This window comes from Trachurus trachurus, assembly GCF_905171665.1.
Source record: "Trachurus trachurus genome assembly, chromosome: 13".
Classification (NCBI taxonomy): Eukaryota; Metazoa; Chordata; class Actinopteri; order Carangiformes; family Carangidae; genus Trachurus; species Trachurus trachurus.
Window position 1 is genome coordinate 17318694 of NC_139892.1, and position 13278 is coordinate 17331971.

At 39.8% G+C, this 13278-nt stretch overlaps 1 protein-coding gene across 2 annotated transcripts; it reads right to left on the reverse strand.

Annotated features, from left to right (window-relative positions):
- Nucleotides 1–546: 546 nt before the first annotated feature.
- LOC310995801 (cholinesterase-like) lies at nucleotides 547–11831 on the reverse strand. 2 transcript variants are annotated; one of them, XM_083984936.1, is made up of 10 exons: nucleotides 11687–11831; nucleotides 10297–10605; nucleotides 7184–7418; nucleotides 6929–7061; nucleotides 6667–6818; nucleotides 5616–5802; nucleotides 4885–5195; nucleotides 2253–2462; nucleotides 2000–2157; nucleotides 547–1407 (listed from the first exon to the last, which is right to left on the reverse strand). In XM_083984936.1, exons 2-10 carry the CDS (start codon nucleotides 10595–10597, stop codon nucleotides 1310–1312), a joined length of 1785 nt encoding a protein of 594 aa, XP_083841062.1. In that variant the 5' UTR covers nucleotides 10598–10605; nucleotides 11687–11831; the 3' UTR covers nucleotides 547–1309. The 2 variants fall into 2 exon arrangements, with proteins under 2 accessions (XP_083841062.1, XP_083841063.1); XM_083984937.1 differs by having other exon boundaries at nucleotides 11692–11801.
- Nucleotides 11832–13278: the final 1447 nt, after the last annotated feature.

A 13278-nucleotide genomic window follows, 5' to 3' on the forward strand; every position in this document is an offset into this window, starting at 1 on the left:
TGGCGGTCCTTCGGAATGGCGGTCGCCCCCCGTGTGCACGGAGGCTCATGGTAAATGTAGCGCCATTTTCAGAATGAAATCGCAATATTGAACAGTGTCATTGCACATCAGACATTTTGCTGATATCGTGCAGGCCTAGTTTTGACGTTCGAGACTGATCAGGAGACTTGGCCATTTTTGGATATCCATTCCATACTCACTGTCTCATCTCCCTCCTCACTATCCTCAGTGCTGTCTGAGCTGTAGGGTGACCCAGACTGCATGGGGACTTCCCATTCAGTGTCGCTGCTGTTTTCCGAGGAGGAGGAGTAGGGAGATAAGACTTCCTTGCTAGGTTCCAGGATGTGTTCCAGGCCTAGCTCTGCACTGTATTACCATGTCTGACACAGGCATTTAAAGGGTTAAAATTCAGAAAATAATTGAATATTTGGTAGTTGTGATCAGGAGGGAAGTTAATCAAAAGATCTCTGAAATATAAATGAAAAAAAAAAAAGAGGATATGATATATGTTGTTTTTAATTTACTTTTAATGGTAAGGGTGTAATTTTTTCCCCTCAAATCTTTCACTGCAAAAAAACAACCAAACAAAAAAAATCCATCAAAATCAATGTTGTTGCTAATCATTGTCATATCCAAGCCTGTAATAATCCCCCTGAGAAAAATCCACTTTGCGCTAGTTATATTGAAAATACAATTACAAAATACAATTTGTGTGTTGCCGTCATAAACACTGGCATTTCAAGGATTAAAATTTTGAAATTAATTGAATATTTGGTAGTTATGATCAGGACTGAAGTTAATTAAGCGATTCATGAAAAGTAAAAAAAAATAGAAAAAAACATTAACATGTGATATTTTTATAGTGTTTTGGTAGGGGACACTTTTGTCCCAAACAGGAAGAGTGTGAGTATTTTTACTGCACAGTGTAGAAAGTAGTGTAGTATGTTTTTTTTCTTTAAAATTCCAAAATAAGTCAAAGTTATCAAAAAAATAAAATTTGAAAGGGATACTTTTGTCCCCAACTTGTGCCCTACAAGAGGCGTTGTTAGAGATTAGTTCACCAAAGCGGCTGGAAGAGCAGCTGAAATGATTAACCAAGACCAACTTCAACATTTCAGTACTGCTTACATGTTAAGGCCATAGTACTTACTTACTTACTAATAAACATCTTCTCCTGCTGAATCCAATACAGCAAATAGCTATTAGCCATTTGAAAAGAAATGAAAAATGTACCAAGTAGACAAAGTACTGTTCATTCTCTCTTGCCACTGCTTCTTAATGCAAACTGTATGAAAGAGGTATCTTCACTCTAACAGAGCAGTAAACCAGTAACCAGTAAAATTAAGAGGAATTTGTAGTTACAGTGCAGTATTGTCCCAACTGCATTAAAGCAAGACTGGAGATCATCTGTGGAGAGAAGAAAACAGATTTTATTTTGTTAAGTTGGACAATGGATCATTGAATGTACTGTAAAACTATGTGTGGGTGCTTGTTGCACTTTTCCTATGCATGATCAGTCTTAACAGAAACAACTGTAGCCAACGTGAAGTTACACGGTGTGTGGTGTAGATAAAAAAGGAAGCATTGACACGGAACAGCAGACATTGCTTTGTATGCTACCTAATATTCTACATGTGCAAATGTGCAGATGTGTGGTATGAGTGACTAATGAGCTCAGTGGAGAGAAGTGTGAATGTTATTTGCCCTGTGTGTGATCAATGTTTAGTGAAGAGATGAGTGACCCTCCTCTCCTCCCACTCAGACCTCCAGCCCCGAGGTGAGGTGGAGGGGGAGCAAGCCTGGATGTGAATCAGTTCCACAGGCTAAACAAGGCAAAACGCCTCCCTGGCAGAGCCTGACGCAATGCCTCCTACCACACAAAACTATAGAGACTGTTTGTGTGCGATAATTTTATGTTTGTGTTTCTGTGAGGATAGATAGATAGATAGATAGATAGATAGATACAGTACATAGGTGGATGGATGGATATATGAATTACCTGAGACTCTCTGTACATTTGGTATTAATTTGTTCCACAGATGACACTCGTGAGCTCTCATCATTTTCTTTATTTCTGGAGGGTTGTAGTTCAAAGTGGCATACTCCTGCTTCTCAGAGGTGAACGTGGGCCACTGAAATCCATCAATGCCTGGGTTTCTGACAAAAACAAAAGCAAATCAAGGCTATTCAGCTGCATCATGAAAGGTCAGCAGATTGCTCAAGAGGCTGATTGACTAATTGATTATACATACCCCGTTCTGGCAAAGTTGGCCCAGTGTTTCATGATCTTCTTTGTCATGTTCACTTCATTCTTTGTGTATCCCAGGGTTGCATTCAAGGGCATTCCAAAGACAAATTCAATCTCATAGCCATGCATAACACCCATCCATGCTGGCCAAGGATTTACAGATGACTGGTGGTCAAATAAATACAGGAAAGTCCTGCCACCATGTTGTGAATACCTGTAAAGGAAATGGAAAAGGAAATACTGAAAACTGACAGTTAATGTCCTATTATTTAAATGTTGGTGACCCAAACCATCCATTTGAATGAGGCAGTAGTTGTTTAACAAGACATTGACTGCATTGATTCACCAATGGTTTTAAAGCACTGGCACAAAAAAGATATATGATATAGTCCAGCAAGAAAGACTGAACTGCCAGATATAGCTGCAGGTCTATTAAACTCATTAGGACAAAAATAAATAAAGAGTTTGAGAGTTAGTGAGCAACTTTCTACCATATTATGAGGCTTCCTGTGTTTGATGTGTACTACTCATTAGAGACATTGTACCAGACTTACAGGGGTCAGAGTTCACCATCCCATCGAAAGAAGCATTTTCTTAGTCTGTCTGTGTTCCAGTTGTGGTAATAGAGGCTTTTGATAGATCCACAAAATGCGGACTTGTTTTGTGGAGACCAGGGAGTACATGCTATTGGATGTCAAGGTTCATTAGAAAAGATGATGCCACTTGAACAGTAGTGCGGGAGAAGCAAGCTTTGTACACAGCTCATTGCAGTTAAAGTTGAACCTAAGTTGCATACATATTTATATAATTTAAAATGGGGAAATGTATTTATTACAGCTGTTAAATGTTAACTAAGTTTGATGTTGCATCATGTGACAATAAGCTACTGTAACACAATGATGATTACATAGGAGGCTTCTCATTAATGATTTACATTCCTATTGTGGCTGTTTGAATGTTGCAGTGCGATGGACATGGGCTACTTGGCCAGGACTCGATGAGACATGAGGAAACCAGGCAAGAGCAGCAAGTCAGAAATGATGTTGGCACTGCAGTCCCCCAGACTTCATAACAAGTCTCTGACTCATTATTGCCCCTGCCCCAGGCACTGCACCGAAGTTATATGCTTTTGTATTTTTCATTAGATTTTATTTCTATTTTGTTTTTATTTTTGTTTTCAATTCAGCTTAGTAGCTCAGTTGGTTTCCAGAGCAGGTTTCCTCATTTTAGTTTAGTTTTTGTTATTTGAAAATGTTTAGTTTTAGTTGTGAAATTTAGCCTAATCTTTATTAGTGCCTGCTTACTGTGACAGCCTGGGAGACATAAATGTCAATACTGCAAACCTGTAGTTTGAGAATTACTGTCACTGGTGTGGAAACACGTCATATTCCTTAGTTAGTACTAATACACATTGGAGCTTCAGTTTAAGTATGTTTCCATGATAACATTACATTTATGTCATTCATGGCAGAAATTTGCAACCATCAAACTTACCTGCATATTTTTAAAATTATAATAAGAACAAATTGAGCAACTGGGACTTCAGTCCTAATAATGATAGTATAACTTCTCATAAAAAATATAATTGTCTGTGATTAATGAAGCAAAATAGTTGATATTAACATCCATACATTGTCTAGGTGCTTACACAGATCAGATTCATAATGGGAAAATGAAAAGCATTACAGTATCTCTTGGTGTATCAGGACAACACGATCTTTCTGACACAACCCCTCCTATTTCTTCTTTAAAGGGATAGTTCAACATTTTTGAAAATTGGCCCATCGCCATGATCCCCCTAGTAATAGCAGTAGGTTCGTTACCTTTAATTGTTGGTCCAAGCTGCTTTTAGATCGGGGGAGAAGAATACCGAGCGGCGCAGCTACACTACGGAGGCTAATGGAATTTCTTGGTTTTGCTCATCAAACTCAGCAAATACACAACCAAAAAACTCAAAAACGCTGTGGTGGACAAGTTGTGACCTGCACATTCACCACGCTATGAGATAATAGCGGAAAGTTGCGAGATGGAGTTGTTTTAGAGGCAAAGTCGGACTTTACACTCTAGACGGCTGCTCGGCGGAGTGATTTCAAAAGCGCCTGTTTACTGCAGATACGTCCGTATACTACGGCACTGGCTGAGGTGCGCACACTGTGTCCCTCCGACCAGTGGTTCACTGAAGAAAGTAGTTCCGAGTATTTGCTTCACTTCTCTTAACTTTCCGCTATTATCTCATAGCGTGGTAAATGTGCAGGTCACAAATTGTCCACCACAGCGTTTTTGAGTTTTTTGGTTGTGTATTTGCTGAGTTTGATGAGCAAAACCAAGAAATTCCATTAGCCTCCGTAGTGTAGCTGCGCCGCTCGGTATTCTTCTCCCCCGATCTAAAAGCAGCTTGGACCAACAATTAAAGGTAACGAACCTACTGCTATTACTAGGGGGATCATGGCGATGGGCCAATTTTCAAAAATGTTGAACTATCCCTTTAAGGCAGGATTGTGTTCATTCTGAACGCCGGGCTACAACCAGATAAAAATAGCTTTTATATGAGTATTTGCTACTTAAGCCTTGGGGTCACTCCTTGTAACTATTACTCAGACCACAACATTAGAGTAAGTGACAGAATTCCCCGTTACCTTTTTGCAAATTCTATCACAGGACAAACGAAATTCTGGTCTCCAACCAGACTTCCAAGCAAATCACGGTTTCTCGTCCTATTTTCCTCATCTGTCCATTCACTGTACTGGAAAATGGCCACCCCCCTTGTGACGTTGCTTTCTTCTGCCATTGTAAGGGCAACTCCTTGCAGGTACTCCTTTCTGGTTATGAGACTATCACCATTCAGGCTGAATCCAGGCGCTCCATAAAGTAGAAAGAAGGTCCCTTCATCCCTGTTTAAGCCAAGCAGTACCTCTTTCTTAGGGATCTTACCGGCGTTCAGCAGCACCTGCAGGAAAAAAGAAGATTTTGTGTTTGTGATGCGATATGCTTTTTGATTTGAAGCTAGATCTGATCCTCCGATGTTCAGATGGGACTGGGATTTTTTGTTTGTTTGTTTGTTGAAGTTTGTTAGACACCATTTTCTGCAGATTACAAATATTATGTCAAATGAATTTCAGCCTATTGTTCCATCTGTGGCAGCAGGAAATATACAGATTAAATGACTTTGTAGTAGCAGGTTACCAAACTACATTTAAGAACTCTGTTTTTGGACAAGCTTAGTTTTATCTTTGATGCCTACATTGTTTTTCCTTCACCCCACTAAAACTGCACCCCCTCTAAACTGATCAATTATGTGTGTGTCTGTGTGTGTGTTGCTTCCTCAGAGATAAGACAGTGAAAATGTAACACAGACACATTCACCTACTTCCGGTTTATCAGGTAGGAAGTCCCCATCAACAACAGGGACAAAGGGTAAGCCTAAGAGTGAAGGCTTTGTGAGAACATTGAATTGTTGTTCTGTGGCTTCCTCAGGATGAGCCTCCTGCAGACAAGCTTCCAGTTTAGCCGGAGGTGACGTTGGACACTTGAGTAATGATGCTAGCTTCAGGGCCCTGGATATTGATGAAGACAGGGAGAAAGCCAATCAGTGAAATCAGGGCTGAAGAGCATTGCGAGAAATAAGATGAGGGCAGGGTTAGAGTATAAGAAAGAATATAAGAAATATGTAGTATGCACATACTGATTATGTTTTGATTATTTTATGTCGTTAAATGTATGTTTTTTTGTTTGTTTGTTTGTTTTCTGTCCTCTTATGAAAAAAGTTTTAAAAAAAATTAATGAGCAAGGAAGAAAGAAAAGAAATGCCCCCATTAGGGGTGGGGGTGGTGGGGTTAATAAAGTAAAATAAAAAAATAATAAAAATAAAAAAGCCAAATACGTTACATACTGTCAAACAAAACTAACTTAACTAAACTAAACAAAAAACAAAAAACAAAAAACTAACAACAGAGGTGGGTACACCACAACAATCAGCTCAGTGGCACCTTCCCCTGAGAACATCCCATTTGAAGCCTGGCAATGGCCAGATACTGTTGATGGATTGTTAGGAATCGTCTTTGTCTTATGGTGTCAAAATGTGAACAGCATGATGAAGAGAACTGTTTAAATACAAACTGTCATTGAACGAGAACATTTAATGGTCGATTCATGGATCAGACACTCATGATTTGTGCAGTTGTTCACCTTGTTAGAGAACAGCACGTTTTGTTAAAAGTACTGAAACATTGAACAGTTGGACAAGTGCATTCAAAAGTTTAGAGAAGATTAAATTAAGTTCACCTGTAAAAGTTACAGTGCATTTTAGGTGCGTTCTGAAATTTCATCTGAAAGCTGAATATCCCTAATTTTTTTTGAGTAGGGTATATAAATGAAGCTTCATGGTGAAATATGTACGTATATACCGGTTTACACACTACCTGTTCCAGGCCTCAGTTTGGCTGATTATGCCCCAGGGTGCATTAGGGGAGCCACTCTCCATCACTGCCCTCTGAAAAAGAGCATGGCTCCCTGGAGATAGTAGGTGAAATCCCACAGATCCTGAGCCAGCACTCTCCCCAAACAGAGTCACCTGGAAACAGAACAGCAAATTAAAACCCAACAGCTTTACTCTTTATTTAAACTATTCAAAATAATAATAATTTCCTGATTTTTAGATTGCATAGAAGACAAAAATATTACCTTTGAAGGATCACCACCAAAAGCTGCTATGTTACTGGCTACCCACTGGAGAGCTAAGCGCTGGTCCAGCAGACCTGCATTGCCTCGGATATTCTTGTTGTCAGGAAGAGACAGGAAACCAAAAACTCCAACTCTGTCATTTATGTTCACAAAAATGAGCGATAAATTCCACATTCACTCACTATCATAGATCTAACAGTAATTTGAAGGAGTACAAAGAGTATTTAATGTATTGACAATGACTTCAACTCTTACCTGTAATTCATTGACACTACAACAACACCTTCTGATTTACACAGGAAGCGGCCATCATAAATGTCCAAAGAGGATGTTCCTGAGGTAAAACCGCCTCCATAGATCCAGACAAGGACAGGAGCCAGTGGTGCAGGCTGAGGCTGGGTTTTATTAGCATGTGGGGACCAGACATTTAGGTACAGACAGTCCTCACTCAGAGGAGTGTTTGGGTTCCACATCTCTGCACCTTTGAACCCTGGAAAGAGTAATGACATCAATCATGGTCAGCTCCTACATGTATCTCTGTTCCTGTGTATGTTTTGAGGTCAACATAATTTCTGAGATTTGTTGATCAGCTTTATTATAGCATTTTATTTCAAGCAATGTTTTGTTTGTACTGTAGATATTGGCATGATTAAAGCAGAAGTAAGTGATATATTTGTGTTAATATAAGTCTTAAATAGTTCTATCTTCCGACAGCAATCACTTACATAGAGTGTTTGGACTGAAACACGGGTCTGTCAGTCCCTCTGCTCTGCTCTGAGCCGAGGAGAAAACATTTATCGTATCCTACAGTTTTTATCCAATGAGGAGAGAGAACGGCATGCAGGGCTGTGTGTGCAGCCAAGGGACGCCGTGAATGTGGTGACGTAGGGACGAGGACTGTTATGGTGCGTTCAAGGAAACCCGTAACTCGTGTTTTTCCGACCTGTGAAGTCGTACCAGTTCGATCTGGTACGAGTTCACGGGTCGGAAGTTACGAGTGGCCGTTATAGTGACTTTCACCGGTAAAACAGGTCGGAAAAACACGAGTGGGTTGCCTGGAACGCTACAAAGTCGTAAGTTGTGACTTGAAGCTGTAATTTACGGTTTCAAAAGCCTGCCTGGAACGCAGCATTAGCCAAAACGACCGGATCGCTTACTTCTGCTTTAAGTAATGTAACGCTCTTTAACAGTTATAGCGGCAGTAAATAGATAAACTATTAAGATCGACCAAGAGATGCTAGGTGGAAGGCAGAAAGCTTCCTTTCTCCCTCGTAACAAGTTACAAGTCATTCATTTAACCATCACAATTACTCCGAAGCTGTTTAATTAAGTTGAAAATGTAGTTATGCCTCTTTAAAAAGAGAACTAAAACATAAGACAAGAAGAAAACACATTAAAAACAACAGGGCAGGCAACACATTGTCATTCATAAATTAAAAGAATCACATGCACATGTATTATTTTATTACACATTTTGAAGTTTGAGTAAACCATTATGTTAAAAGTACTCATTTCGAACCCTTATGGCCTTGTGCCTCCTAAAGTCCATGACCACTTCTTTTTTTTTCTTTGGTACTGAGTGTGAGGTTGTTCCTGGTTTGTTTTCATTTTCCTTTGTCCCAAGGAGAAACAGTCTAACATTAATGCCTACTGTCCCTATTTGTGCTGTCATATCTATATTTAAGTACGTTGTGGCTGTTTTCTAATATGTCTGGCACTGGTCGAGGCTGGGTCTTCCAACTACCCCTGACAGGTGGCTGTGTCTATAAATAGCAATGTGTTCATGATCCAACCCCAATTCAGTATGTGCATGTGTGCTTATGAATGCATTTAAAAAACATGTCTTTGTTTACTTACTGATAGAATGGCTCCAGATATTTTCATTTATCCCAAAATGTATTACTATCTAGAATAGGGCAATAAGCCATCCAATCATTCACACGGTGGGTGTGGATGTGAGTGTATTCCATATAGCTGCTGATATTCCATATAGCTGCTGCTGAAATGCTTGGAAGTAGTATAGTGGCCTTTTAAGGTCATCTTCCATTCAAGCATGTATTTATACACATTTTACACTAGAATTAACAAGCATATGCAGGTAGTTTGAATGTGGGTCAATCAGAAAATAAAGGTCATTGACACCTTTTTACTCTGTCAACTGAGTTTGCCATGGAAAACACACACAAGTGCAGGCACCAGTGTCATCATGTGCAGTTAAAGCATGAACAGACAGATGCAGCGGCGAAAGCGCAGGCTGCAAGCTACAGTGTAGACCGGTAGGTTATCCAAGCGGACAGCACATTCCTTTGCCAAATTCAACTCCACCTCAGTCAGCAAAGTTACAACTTAAAGGGGCCGTCCGTTGAATCTCCACATAATCAGATCAGTTCACTAGTCATATTTATTAATGTTCAGCCACTGAAAATCATTGAGCGTTGCTGTGTTGATTTTTTTTGGCTATTCCACCAATTTTACAGTATGGCAGTCAAACTGCCGGAAGGACAAATTAATGTTATGACAGGGTTCAACCAAGATACTGTTAAATTTCTAATAAGTCACTTAATCAACACATGAAATTTATCACAATGAAATTGTGATAAAATTTTCCAAAAGGAGACAGGGACCCTTAAAACCCTGTGTTTTTTTTTCAAAGATAACTCACAACACCCACTTGACACTTGGGCTCTCTACTCTTAGACCAGGCGCAGTCTAGGCTCAGAGCAGGTGTGCCGCGCCAACGGGGTGTGTCCAGGCGCACTTTGCAAGTTGCCCTGATGCACTAAGAACCGCTACCCAGTGTGAAAAAACAAAAAAACATACATTTATAAAAGCTTTCACATTTAGTAACCTATATTTAAACCCTGTGCAACAAAGATGAGTAGTGTGCTCAGATCACAACATAAGCAAATACTATGCATAACGGGGATGAAATCAGAAGCAGCTGTGTGTAAAGGATGCATGGCATGGCCTCTTTTTCTCTTTTCTTTTGAATTTTCTGAGATGAGAGACGCCGAATATATACCGGTACTCTATCTGATGCCGTGGCTGTTTGTGGTTGGCTGAAAGAGATGTGAACTCTTTAGTTTGCATCACGTTTTAATCTGTTAATTCAGTCAGGTTGAGTTTCCATTATGTGTGCCAACCGCCTTTGATCTGACATCAGATGTGACGGGACAATCAATACAGATATACATTATGTGCTGATTCCATTAGTTGCATTAAATAGTAGTTGTTGTCATTATGTATTGCAAAATGTGCCTGAAACTGTGGAAACCTGCCTGTGATGTCTTGAATGCATGCACAAATTGATATACTATATATTGCAGATTTGTACACTGTCATTCCTAGTAAACATGTGTCCTACCTACCTGGAAAGGCCTTATCTGGCATCTGGTGGCAGGAATTTGGGAGCATGGTGGCAGCTCTCACCCCGTCCCATTTCTCTGCAGGCTGTGGAGCTCTGAATCTCAGTTTTCCCAAAGGTGGTTTTCCAAAAGGAATACCAAGGAATGCTCTAACATCACCACCTGGTACTGGAACCAACTTCCCTTGAACTTGTCCATGCTTCGTAGTGATTACAAGGTCATCTTGAGGGCCACATGATGCACTCAGCACATGAAGCAACAATAGAAAAATAGAGAGATGTGTGGATGGACAGACTGTCGCCATGGAAAATCCTGGGGGAAAAAAAACATGCACACAAACACAAGGAAATGTGAGGTCAAAACATGACATTACTAATTAGTAATACAATAACTGTTTGCACAACATACTGTACATGGCCTCTACTTTATCACTAAGAAATGCTTATCTTATGCTTACTCTGCATTTTCAAGCTTTAACAATACAGCAGAGGATGCTGACACCTTCAGTTTCCTTTAATTCCGTGAAACTTATCGCCTCTTCTTTTACATTAAGTTTTACTTTGATGCTACACTTTCTATCTATGCATTTTCATTAACCTTTTACTTTAGTAATGAACTTCATTGCTTCATATGAACAAATTTATCTTGGCCTTAGTGAGAGTAGGGTGCTGTTTAAAAATAATGAAGTGTTTTGTTTTTATTGTTGTTTTGTTGTTACTGAGCAGAGCGCAGGCATGTCCTGTTTAACATTTGTTGAACTGGGTTCAAGGATCAGAGGACAGGATTAGATGACGTGTACAGTAAAAATAGCTTTTACTGTACACTACATAATGAGGCTGGAGCATTCAGGCATTCAGTTGTGGAAAATACCATGAATTTGTCACTGTTTTTTTTTTCTAAATACAGTGAAACAGTTGGCAGGTTAGTTTACCCACACCTTTAGCAAAGCAAATTGTGCATGGCAAAGGTACAAAATGATAACCAGCAACATTATGACGTGCGTGTGTTTGTGTGTGACAGAGAGAGATACAGAGGGGGAGTGTGTGTGTCTGTGTGTGTCTGAAAGGGGGGGGGGGGGGGGGGGGGGGTCATTCCCGCGACAAGTGTGTCACTTACGAAGCGTCTTATTATAATCCTAATAAAACATTTATAAAACATATTTAGAAACAGTAAGGCCGTTGCCAATATTACGATGACTCGTGAAGCCGCTTTACTTTCAAAAGGCGCACACTGAACAAAAAGCCTGTAAGAGAGTCGCGCACAGCTGGAGACGCACGCACCTAGAGATTCATTCAAGCGACTTGTAAAAAACAAACAAAAAAACAAAAATCCTAATGGTGACTCTGCAAGGATAACTTTATGAAAAACAAATAAGGTTTAATTGATATCTTACCTTACCAGTTCTGCCGTTCGTCTCTGCCTGTGGTGAGAGTGGACACAGCAGTTAATGCGTGAAGAAGGCGTGGACTTAAATACCCTCAGCTGTGTCCAGTGTGCTGGACGAGCCATGTCCGCCACCCACAGCTTCTATTGCTACCGCTGCAATGTGATATCGGCACTGTATTTATAACCTGTGGCTTATCCACAGACACTGGGAAACAGTGTGGATATGTGTTAATCCTGCAATGTTTGTCCAGGAAACGGCGGTTGATGTCCACAGATCTTAATATTTAAGATGATTAGGCTACCAATGCAAGAACTGCAAAAAATGGATCTGCAATTAACATGTCTATATTCAAATCATATTTGTCAGCAAAAGTAGGGGAGAGCAGGGTCGAAAGTAACATTTTTCAAATAACTGTCATTTAAAAAGATAGTAGAGAGAGAGAGATTTTTTGTTGTGATGATCACTATCTCATATGTGTTCTCTATCAATACCAGGTGTTATTTTGTAAAAGTGTGAAACGACGTCGGTGTAATTTGACTTTGAAGAGCAGCTGCGCCTTGTGAGGGACGAAAGTAACGGGGTGGGTCAAAAGTAACACGACAATATAAACTGGACTTGTTCATATTTTTCTTGTTTTTATTTAAAATGTCTGACAAGGCTCTTGTTAATATGTGATTACAAACATATTGTGACATGTATCTTATTTAAAAATAGCCTATATTTAATTTAATTAGCCTACATTTCATTTTTAGAACGAACGATCAATGGCGCTCATTTGGAATCTTTTTTAACGTTAGATCAGCTCATTAGCATGCTGCTTTTCTCTAAATTAAATCTATTTTCTCTAAATTACAGTGTGAAAAGGGTGTTAAATAAAAAGAAAAAATTACCTTTTTTTTTTACTACACTGACTCCCTTGGGACTCGGCCAGAACTCTCTGCTGACAGCCTGTTGTCCTGGTCCACTGTGACTGGACCACAGTGATCCACTGGTCATGCCCTCCTCCTGCACTTCTCCATTTAGCCTATATACAGTCACATTGTTTACTTTGTGTGTTTTAATCTCACACACAGCGTGACCGCGGTACCGGCGAATTGCTCATTGTTAATGAGCAGAGTCGTTACTTTCGTCCCTCCAGCGACTCCCGACACTCAAACCTGAGTTGCTTCTATAGGCTACTGAAAAACTCTAACAAGTCAAACTTAGGAGTAGGCTAATTAATGTGTCTAACCATCGTAATTATAACACCTGAAACGGTAAACATAGCTGATCAACCCCCAAAAAATACCCAAAACAAATTTACTTTCTGTCATTGAAAACAGGTTCTTGAATGTAACTCGGTCAAAGTCAGACGTATTTTTAAGATTTTTTGCAGTTCTGTTAGGTCCTGCATGATACATGCTGACCAATTTATACATGTCAGACTTGTATGGGCTCAGAGAAAATCGCTTTGTTACTTTCGTCCGCGTTACTTTCGACCCTGCTCTCCCCTACTTAAAGGGACAACGAGGAGTGTGTATTTGGTTATAAAAAAAGGTCTCACATTAATGTGGATGAATCTACGTTACCCACACTTGTTAATGGCTCCATTTTCGATC

Coding starts and splice junctions, on each gene's coding strand:
- LOC310995801 (XM_083984936.1), bottom strand. CDS start 10,597: ATGGCGACAGTCTGTCCATCCACACATCTCTCTATTTTTCTATTGTTG. Junction 6,819..6,928: donor TTGGTGGTGATCCTTCAAAG/GTAATATTTTTG, acceptor TTCTGTTTCCAG/GTGACTCTGTTTGGGGAGAG. Junction 2,463..4,884: donor GTGATAGAATTTGCAAAAAG/GTAACGGGGAAT, acceptor TTTCCTTTACAG/GTATTCACAACATGGTGGCA.